This window comes from Centruroides vittatus, unplaced genomic scaffold (assembly GCF_030686945.1).
Source record: "Centruroides vittatus isolate TY-2023 unplaced genomic scaffold, ASM3068694v2 contig_19, whole genome shotgun sequence".
Lineage (NCBI taxonomy): Eukaryota > Metazoa > Arthropoda > Arachnida > Scorpiones > Buthidae > Centruroides > Centruroides vittatus.
The window spans coordinates 4,279,228-4,291,092 of NW_027121169.1; the positions used below are offsets into that span (position 1 = coordinate 4,279,228).

The 11,865-nt window shown below is 28.6% G+C and overlaps 1 protein-coding gene across 1 annotated transcript; it reads right to left on the reverse strand.

Moving 5' to 3' along the window:
* Nucleotides 1-7,615: 7,615 nt before the first annotated feature.
* LOC136970267 (uncharacterized) lies at nt 7,616-9,981 on the reverse strand. Its single transcript, XM_067264688.1, has 2 exons — nt 9,838-9,981; nt 7,616-9,003 (listed from the first exon to the last, which is right to left on the reverse strand). The coding sequence occupies exon 2, from the start codon at nt 8,987-8,989 to the stop codon at nt 7,733-7,735; it is 1,257 nt and encodes a 418-aa protein (XP_067120789.1). The 5' UTR covers nt 8,990-9,003; nt 9,838-9,981; the 3' UTR covers nt 7,616-7,732.
* Nucleotides 9,982-11,865: the final 1,884 nt, after the last annotated feature.

Below are 11,865 nucleotides of genomic sequence, written 5' to 3' on the forward strand. Positions count from 1 at the left end.
TATTATTTTTTATATATATCAGATATTAAAAGCTCAAGTTTTGATTTTAAACTCGTATTTTTAGTTTTTTTCTTTATTTTCAGTTAGAACATTTGGAGATTTAGATATTTTCTTATTGATTTTAATTATATTGCTTGTGTATAATATGTCGACCTATATGAGTAATGATTGAATCGTTGCTTGAAACAAAGATGTGTCAGCCTTCAGGACTAAGGTTTTCACCCTAGTACTAAATGAGATCTTAATATCAGGTAGGTACTTATTGTTATTGTTACATATTTTCAAGATAAAATATTGTAAATTATTTAATTAAATAGGACACAAAAAGCTTCAAGTACATTCATTACTTGAAGCCTTAAGGGAATACAAACAGAATACTTTACGATTGTCCGTAGAATTACAGAAATTGCTTTGTTTACATAATAGTGAAATAATATAATTTATTTAATAGTTACCTTAATTAACTATTAATTACTTGTGTACAATAATGATTAGAAAAATAACTGCTTGGAATATAAAAATATTACGCGTATGTAAAAGAGTCAATTTATAGCTCATTATTTTATATACATACAAACAGTTATCAATGAGAAATCAATTAAAATTAATGATAAAAAATAGTTTTTAAAAAATCTTTTGGAAAATATTTATACTGATAGAGAAAATAATACGGAGAAGTTAAAATTAAACGAAATAGATATTTGTTAGAATTATATTCTAGGTATGTAAAATGGCTTGTTGATGCAAAGAAAGTGGTTTTCATATTCATTTTATATATGAAATGCTTCATATTCATTCATTATAAAATGATGATTTGATGTACAGTACAGTACATGGGAGGTTTCAGGTTGTTAATACGGCAATGTGTCGCAAATTTTAATCCATTGATTAAACAATAAAATACGACAACATGTAGCATTGCCGTATTCTAACAAAACCGTTTCAATGAGGATGCCTTCCGGGAGGAGTTTCTATGGGAAACTGACTCCTTTTTAGGTACGTAAAGAAACCATGGAAAATTTCAGTGGCTAGCCCATTGGTGAGGCGCGAACCCGTGACTAACTATCAGTATTCAGTGGTTTTATATAATAATTGTACATTTTTTAACTCTCTGTTCTGTGAGTACTAGGTGGATCTTTTTAGCAAGCCCATTATGAGTTCGGCCAGGGCCGCAATGGGCGGACGGATGGTGAGGGACAGAACCACCGCCGAGAAATATCTGGACGTCCACCACCCGAAAAATTCCGAGGCTTTTCGACCCGTCCAGATTCGTTTCCGTATTTCTAGAATGATAGGCAGAAATATCTTAATTGCTCGGCCACCAGGTCGTCAATGTTATCTGTATTTATAGTTGAACAAAATGTTGAAGGGTAAAGTAGATTTTTATTCAAGTTTTATAAATTCACGAGAAACCTAAGCATAAAGTATTTAATTCCAATTATAATGTATTTGCATTTCTTTTTGTATGTTATGGCAAATTAATTAGCTAGTGGAAGATTTAATACATTATCGGATCATCGATAAACCATTGTCATATGCTAACGAAGCATGAAGATCGTGTACAGTTCATTGACTTAACAATTAGCTATTGTTTAAGTTAATTTAAATTAATTTAAATAAAATTAGCTGAGAAATATCTATAAGTGTTAGCGGTTGTACAAGACAAGCCTACACATTCTTAACGATGTTCACATTACACATGCAAAATGCTTAAAAACTTGATGCAGATGAGTTGAAGACGGAGGCCTGATAAGGTCATGTACCGACTTGCACTAAAAAGGCTTTTTTACTCAGTTCCACTATGAATTTCGCCAAGCCATAATGAGGATGACTAGTGATGAGGAATGTATTCCCCAAGTATTCGTAGAAATGTATGTTATGACTCGAATTCGAACCTGGATTCGAACCAAGCTAATTAGAACGAATGCATAATACATCATTTGTAGTTGTGTTGATGATGTTACTGCAATAAGGTTTATTCAATGTGTTTCTAATAGGAAATGAGATTATTTCATTCATACACCTTACACAAGAGGGATAAAATAATGCGTATAAAAATATGCAGCCTATTCCTTACATGAATGAAACATACTAAATGTACAGTATTCACTTACATAAGGAATATTTCTGCATATAAGATGTATTAAAGCCTTTATTTTTAATTATTTTTCCTTTATTCTGCACATAATTAAAAATGATTTAACGTCACAATACAGAAAAATATCAATTAGAAAACATAAACTGTCAACATTGTCAACTTGCCCGCTCTCTTTTATATTATTATAATTTTCTCTAATTGTATAGCCAAATTTTAATTAATTAACAGATTTCTTCATTAAAAAACAGAATTTATTTTTAAAGCATTTAACTTTTTAATATTATTTCATAAAAATTATATTCATGTATAAATTATATAATGTAATAAAATTATTTCATAAAAATGTTATAAAAAATTAAATAATAATCTAACAAAATGAATAAAAATAATTATCATTTTAACATTTAAGCTTATTAAGAATAAAATGTTATAAAAATTAAATAATAATCTAACAAAATGAATAAAATAATTATCATTTTAACATTATTTCTTGACATTTTACCGCAAGTTTTAATTACAAACATATAAAAGAATAGGAAAAAAATACCAGTTTCTAATTACAAAATTCCAGTAACGAGTTGCATAACTTTCCCGGCAAAAGGTTAAAATTTCGTACGGGTCATCTGTTATGACATTTTATTTTAAAAACTTTTTACATTATTAAACATCGTCACAATGCCGGGCTGCAATTTTCAATCATATTTTAAAATTAATTTATTTAAAATATATGCTCCCCACTTCAAATTAGTAATGGCTTGCCCCTGTATCTCATACTTTTCCTTTAACAATACAGTCCGACCATCCTACTCGAGATATGACACACGAGCTCCCTTTACCTCCCCCATCCCTTGACTTTTAACCAGCAAAATTTAATAGCATCAATCTCCTAATAAACAAACCTCTCTGCAAAATTTCAGAAATTTTCGACAAAAAGCACAGGAGTTATTAAGCTTCAGGGTGACCTAAATCGTCCTTTCCCCCACACACAAGCATCTATATATACAGAATAAACCATCAACTTCGTTTCTCTTTTCTTTTCACAAAAGAACACATCGAAAATAATTTTTAAAATTAAAATAATTAATTAATGTCTCGTTTTAAACACACGACACCGCTACATCATTTTATTCCAATAAGCAATAGTGACAGATTAAAACACGAAATATCACGTTCACCTACCTGTTGTGTGACGTTTAACTCGGATTTATCAGTCACAGCAGAATCGAGTCGTCGAAACAAACCCTATCGAACGGAGTACAGCAACAAGTCAACTGAACAGGAATTGTTCTAGCGTTATTGCTTGTCTTCTAATGTATTCAATATCTTAATAAATATCATTTATAATGATATATTTAATCATTTTATTATATATATTTTTTCTTTATTACTTAAATAACTCTAGAAAATTGCCAAGAATAAATTTCCTCTTCCATTTATCAAGTGCAGGATAATGGTATCATACAGATGAATAACATTTATATTTGTAAAGGTATCAGTATCAATTTTATAAGATAGATAACGTGTACGGTGGAGAATAAATTGTTATTGCTGAAAGCAATTTTTATTATATATTTTGTTTTTGGAGATTTTTATCGGTAGGAACCACGAATATATTTCCCCCTTCTTTAAAGTACTGTACATCATCTCTTTATAATGAGATGATGCTTTGAAAAATGACTTTTTTCATTCTTCCTTGGTGTTTCTACTGATATTACATTTTATCAAATTAGTTTTGATATAAATAATGTCTTTTAAAGTTAAAAATGTTGATGTTTTAATAAAAATGCAATTGCGAATTTAATAAAACGTCAATTTTTGCAATTGTTTATTAGGCATTTCTTTGTTAGGAAGATGGTTTGTTCTTAATGGAAAGAGTTGAATTTATAGATAATTTAAAGAAACTAATTTTATTTTTATAAAAATCCAGCAACGAGTTGCGTAACTTTCCCGGTAACATTTAAAACTTCTTGTGGCGCCATCTGTTAGGATATTTTATTTAAAAGCTTTTTATATAATTATTGTTGTAACTAAGCCACGGTTTTCATTGTTGACAATACCGTGCAAAATATTGTCAATTGTGTTTCTCATTTATGGAGTAAGAATCGAACTGATGACTTTTTGACATAGATTCGATTCTCATTCGAAATTATTGATAATACTTGTAAATATTGTCAATAATAGCATTTATTTCAATTTTAGGAACCGAACTCATTGCTGAGGAGTTGCGAGTTCGGTCATCATTCCGGAAATAGATGTCATTTTCTGCTCAGTAATACTGAATTCAGATCGGTTTAGTCAGTTATAAGAACCGAATAAAAAGGGTGAAAAATTCGCCCAGTGTTTAAGTTTACGTCACTACATTGTGTCTTCGAAAGAAAAGAAAAGAAAAGAAAATACAAAACACGGTTTCCTCAAGATAGAACTAATAATGGGAACTAAACTACTTTTTACCAATAATGGAAACCGAACTCATGACTCTACATTATTCAAAATATTATTTAAAAAATGATACCAATTCAAGAATAGGAACCGAAATCATTGCTGAAAAGGCACGTGTTCAGTTCGCGTGAATGCCTATTTCCTAAATTGGAACCGAACCAACGACAAAATCATAAAAATTTATAGTTATGAATGTAATTATGTAGCAGTTATATAGATAAAAAATAAAATATTTTAGTTGGTTTAATGCTTCAATGGCTAAATAATGAATCAATAATATCATTGTAGTGCGACGAGTCGCGTCATAACCTCATCTTATCAAATTATATGTAATTTTTCTTTGTTCATTCTGATTCTAAACACTGTCAAGTAAATTTACAAAGTATTCTTTAATTATTAGATTTAACAATTAATTTTTTTAGTTTAAAAACATCACAATTAACTTCATTATCTTTGGTATGACGCTTACTCGCCTTGATGATTGATTGCATGCGTTAGAAACAAGGGAAAGGGAGAGGAAGATCATGAATGCAATGTGACAAACAGATATTTTATAAGTAAGACAAGTAAAGACGAACAAAGGTGCATTAATCATTCAGATGAACAACGTGTCATGTACAGGCGTGATATGAGAATACGCCTACTTGATATTTACTGACTTGTCTCGTTCGATAAAGCACCAAATCCGTGATTCTCTCCCTTTTCCACTTGACTTTTACTTGTATTCCCTCACCATATTTCATCAAGGCTTTTTCCGTTTGTGATCAGTAATTAGACTCAAAGCGTGTGTAACTCCGTCAATAACTAAGCTTAAATGATTTATACATGCATCGGTAATTAATCTCGAATTCTAAGTAAATCCATCATAAATTAATTTCTTTGTAGTTGGCAATCAGTAACTGAGCTCAAATTTCTTAACTCAAATCATTAGTAAATAAGCCAAAATCATTTTTACATTTTGGCATCAGTAGATAAATTATTTTTACAGAGCTTAGTACTTATGTTCAAATTACATGTAAACTCATCAGTTATTAAGCTCAAATATATTTGTAATTTGCTACCAGAAGAAGAAATTATATTCGTATAGAACACTCAGTAACTAACCTCAAATTTTATTAGTTTTCAGGGTAACTTTCTACAGCGATCAGTAGAGAAGCTCAGATGATTTTTGCAACTGGCGATCAATAGCTAAGTTAAAATTCCCCATTGAAGGATCAGTAACTGACTTTAAACTTCCGTGCAATTTGTGATGATTCGCTAAGATTGAATTTACATAAAATGATCAGTAATTAAGCTCAAACTAATGGATTATAGTCATTAGATCAGCTTCCTGTGCAGTGATTAGTGACTAAGTTTAAACATTTTTGTATTTTGTGATCATTAAACAGACCCAAACTTTGTATACAGTTATCAGTAAGCAAGCTCAAGCTTTTCTGCGGTTTGCAAACTGCAGAAATGCCACACATATACCACATAAAATCCAATTACATTCTTTCTAATGATTAATATGATCACTTTAATGAGATTAATTTGACTTAACACCTATAATTTAATCTATTTTGTATGAAATATAATTAGAATCATGATATTTTGGAATTATAACGTGATGGATGCAATAATAAATCAATTATTTAATTGAAAAATTTCAATATAATCGACTAAGACTATAAACAGACAGGAGAAGAACCAGGAATCTTATCGTCTACAATTAATTTAGACGTTGATTTACACCATTTACATGATGCACATGTTATCATTATGAGAGGATAACGATGTGTTAATAGAGAGAAAATTCTTTAAAAATATTCATAAAATATGCTTTTATTTTGATGTATGAAGAATTACTTCATATACACTTCCTTAATTAAAGAGATGAAAAAATGGCGTTAAACATAATTAACAAATTACAAAATGAGATTAAACCGAAAACATTATTAACGATAATTTAAACATCTAAAACCCCATTAAACTAAATATTTTAATTGTGATTAATGCGTGTCGATCGATACAAAATTGTAGTCACTCCATGGTAAACATGACATATACAAACAAATAATACGTGTGATAAATTGCTGTAAAATTGAATTTTCATCCAACAAATTTTTATAAATATTGTTATTTATATATATATACGAATTTAATAATTATTATTATTTTAAATTTATATATTTTTTCACTACTGTTTACAAAATATAACTGAGTGAATCGATAGACTAGACAAGACGAGCTTATAACCAGCATCTCGCATCAATGATCTTTATCTTGGTTGCTTAGCAACTGGAAAAATTGAAAACATTCCATATTGTAAGTTACTTTACTCGTATTCAAATGTATATATAATAACTTTTTAAATATTTCATCAAAATTTCAATTATATTTTGGCATTTTTAAGTAGTTTCTTTCATATATTTTGTATCAATCAGTTTGAATTAATGGAAACAAAATGGTGTTTATATATGTATTCTCATAAGCACAACACAAACTACATATATTCTATACAGGGCTTATATAAATGATTTACAGCATAAATATACAGTTTAATACTGTATAAAATTTACATTACGTGTATATATTTTTATCATAATAAGGAATGTTCAAAGTATTAATTCTTGATAGTATAAAGGCTTATATGCGCAATTTTTATTGTATTTTCTTGTTGTTTTATGTTTAAAAATTAAATAAAAATCATTAAAAGATGTATTTTACAGTTTTATTTATTAAAAATTGTGTTTTTATTATTAATATTATCCAAATGTAACCTTATTTATGTGCGCTTTCTTTAATATGATTGTCCAAAATGGCAGTCGAAATTTGCGTTTCTTTGGGGTTTGTGTGTATAAATATTATTTTTTAATTAACTTTTTTATTTATAAATATGTTTTATTTTATATAATTTACTAACTAATTGCAATTTTTAACTATAAATTCGTAACGTATTATAAACGTTCGCGTAGAAAGTGGTGTATAAAATTATGTTTTTTCTGTATTTTAGTGCCTTTTTTCATTGAAAAAATGTAACAAATCTTACCATTCACCAACACGACAGCTATAAATTAAAATAGGGATTGATTAGTGTGATTTTTAACTAGAATGGTGCATATTTAAGACAATCTTATGCATTCTTCTCCATAGTCTTCAATCTATGGATGAAGATGATGGATTTTCTGGATCATGTGCTGAAGATCTTTCAGATTTTCATCCTGGTTCATTGTTCGATTTTGTTTCTTGTCCTCCATCTATGGCTTTCTGTCTCATAAGCGGGTTTCTTTTAACTGTTGATGATTGCTGAGTGATTATAACCTTCGGTTTCTGAAAAGGTTCGCTGCTGTGCTGTCTGGAATTTTCTGGAGATATTTTTTTATGAGAAAACACGCTATCTTGAGATACTACAGTTTTATCCGATTCAAAGCTTCCTGATTGTGTAGATTTTGATTCAGTGCGTTCTGTTCGCTCAGAGGATGATGTCTTCCTGTGTTTTCTCGTCCCTTTCTTTCCTTTGGTTTTATCTTTCACGTGTAGAGTCACAGCTCCTTGAGGAAGATAAAGATCCATCGCCATAGAACTGTTAGAATCACTCCTCTGTACTATCAAGTGCGTTTTTTGCTCAGTTGTTTCCGATTCAAGAGATTCATCTTGAGCAGCCTGCCTCTGAAGTTGTCTTTTTGGACAATCCATTGATGCCGCTTGACGATAGATGTTAGCAGCTAGGAGAAGGGATTTTGGCTTAGGTTTACCCATTTCTGTCGGTAGTTGCAAAGTTTCCTTTTTCTCTTCTGAATCCTCTTTTTCAGTTGGCAATTCGTGAATCTTAGAAACAAATGGCTCTGAAGGGCATTTTTTCATATTGCATATGTTCCTACCATCTTCAACAATAACAATTTTTGCCGAATCCATACTAGATTGCAATTTTTTACTGAAATTTTTAAGCTCTCTTGTAACTACTGATCTGCTTCTTTGACTACCTTCACCTCTCCAGCAAGAATTAGCAAGAAATCTCTCCCAAGATGTATCACTTGAATGTCTTGTTGGTGAAGATCCCATTGCTTGCACAGCGTGTATACGGCTCTTACGAAAGAATGCTGGAACGATTTTTGTAGCAGTATCTCTAGCTTCGAAAGTCATCACACATGTTGCTAAAATGATAAATCCACCAACCCCCATAACTACAGGACCAAAATAGGTTAAGCTAGACAAGTGCATATCTTTAAGTCCATCCTTGTGATAAACAGTGATATTACCTTGTTTCTTTTCAACTTTAGATAACTGGTCTGAGTAAAATCCTAAGGTAGCCATTCCAGTTCCTACTAGGATTAAGAAAAATCCAGCACTCATTGCTTTACAAGCTGCCCAAAGGCATTTATCTGTTATCTTCCCTCTTACAGAACTTATACCCAATATTGATTTTGTATTTGATACAACTTTCTTTTTTGTCGATTGTTTGGGTTCATCCATCTCCTAAAAGAAACCTGAAAGAAGGAAAAAAGTAATTTAAGGATCCTTAATTACAACTCATACATGCAAAAATCTTAGGGAAAAAATGCGCTTAATTATAATATAGAAAATGGCTCATATAACATGTTTACAATTTTACCGTTAAAATTATCAATTTCTTTCTATTAATTGTAAAATTTGAAATTTACAATTGTTTAATTTTTTTTAAAATTGACTTTTTAACGGTTTACGTAACTGAAATGTATTTAAATTTTGCAAAAATTCAATTTTATAACTGTAAATTTAGATGAGATTCGTTGCCATTCTTCGAAAACTTTGAAATTTTTTAATGATTTCTAATGGTATTTCATCATTTCTTATAAAATATGAAAATTATACTTGTTAATTTTCTCATCACGAAACTTAATTGCAGGTATACATCATGAAATATTTCAAAATTATTCATAAATGGTGAAATTCTCTTTACTTATAACGATATATGAAATATTTAATTGTTATTTAAGCAGGAAATACGATATTAATTATAAATGCCTCAAAATTTTACTTTAATATAACGAAATAAGTAAAATTTATCACCATAAACATCGACAAAATTTTCATCACCAATTAATTAAAAACTATTATGAATTTTTAAACAATAAAATTAATAAAAATTTATCATATCTCTTATTTAAAATTGAAATTTTCAAATTATTTATAACCAAAAAATTGTTAAACAATTTTTTTTACAATTTATTTACATAAAATTTTAAGATTAAATTATGTTTGTTTACCGATTTTACAGTACATAGAACTGAATTCTGTCTACAGAATAATAATAACAACATCTATTCTTCCATAATACTTACTCAGAAAACGATGAGGATGCTGTTATCACATGAAAATATGGAATTATTATAGGCTGATTATATAATCCTGGTCTTCATATAGGTGCATGGAAAGGTATAATATAAAATCAAGGTAAGAGAAAGGATGTTGGCACACAGTCAACCTCCTCTCTACCCTCATATGATTCTTCAGGTGTATATGTTGAAAGCGCATGCTCTTCATCCCTTATTGATTTTCTCTCTGTTGAAATTTACTGTGGATAGATACTAGACTATACCCTCACGCAATTTATCTGTATCACATGTAGCTTCTGTATATTAAGAATATGTATATTATTACTATTTATATTGGTTTTCTGCCATACTTACCTGCGTTAACTTATATTAAAATTTAAAAAAAAATCCATAAAATTTCTGAAAATTCCTAACGAATTTTTAATTTAAAAAATCTGTTATTGATCTTTGACTTTTAGATAAAAAAAATTAATTTTTTAAATACTAATTTTATCGTATTGAATGTAAGAATTTCATTTTTAATGGAATTTTTTTAAATGATTGTATTTTTTTTCCTTTTCAGAAGGAAAATGTCTTTTATTTTTAAAAAAGTGGGTTTAAAGGTTTTATTAAAAGTGTATTTTTGTACTTTTTAATATTTATTTTCATTAATAATTGTTTATAACTTATGTTTAACAATTACTATGAGAAGACAAATTATTTCATAGAAGTTTGCATAGAATTATTAATTCAGTTATCAAAATATATTCAGCACATAGTTATGCTTTATAATATACTACGTGTAGTGCCCCATGTATACTATAATTTATTAAAAATATATAGCATTATCCAAGATATGTACAATAATTATGAAGAGTAATCGATAATATCTTTAACATAGATGTTACTGAAAGTATGAGCATGAATCATTGAAGCATGCCTTCTGTAAGCAATAATTTTGAATAAATTAAGCATTAACAGAGAGGATTTATCAGTGTTATACGCAATCATTATGTATAGTTAACCTTTATATAGTTATTTGTATAATTATTTACATAGAAGAGTATAAAATAATTGCATATTTTGCATGCATATTTAATAACCGTAATTCTCTGAATATTTTCTAAATAATAATTACGAAGCAAACCAGCCTTGCTTTTAGCAAGCTATGAATGAAATTATGTAGTCTAACAACTATGAATAAAATTCAAATTTATATGATTTATGTTGAAAATGCTAAAGTACGAGATGAATTATGTGTGTAGCAAGTAATTAATCGATCACTTTAAGCAATAATCAACAACCAGCGATAACAAGGTATGCAATAGAGAAACTGTGGCTAATATGCAACTGGTAGGTTATAAATAAAGAATTACGTGTTCCATAGGTAGGCTTTAAATACAGAAATAGGTTTGCCATAAGTAAGTTTTAAATAAACAACTAGGTGTGCCATAGATAGGCTATAAATTAAAGAACTGGACTTTCCATAGGTAGACTGTAGATAAAAAATTACGTGTTCCATAGCTTGTAGATTAAAGAACTAAGCTTCTAGCAGGTAGGCTTTAAATAAAGAACTAAATAGACTACAGATGAAGAATTAACCACACTCCTGATAAGCTATAGATAAACAATACGTCATAGAGAAAGTTAAACAATAATAAATCAAAGAGAAGAGGAATCTTGAGCATGTTACAGTGACTAAGAAAAGAATTTATTAGACCCATAGCCTTTAAACAATGACTAAAAGCAATTGACTAGAGTATGCAACAATTAAAATAATCAAATCAAGCAATGCTCTAAGCAATAACTCTAATTAAATTTGCTCAAAGCAATAACTTCAACATATTAAAGCTTGGAAAGAGCAAGAATTTAATACTTCATGTAATTATATTAATATAATTCATTTATACTTTCTTTAAAAAATTAATTATAAAAATTAAACGGAATGAAATAAATAATAAATTTAATTAAAATAAATAAATAAATAAATAAATTTTGCGTGATTAATTAATTAATTATATTTAACAATATTGTCGATGTTTTAAATTATATTTA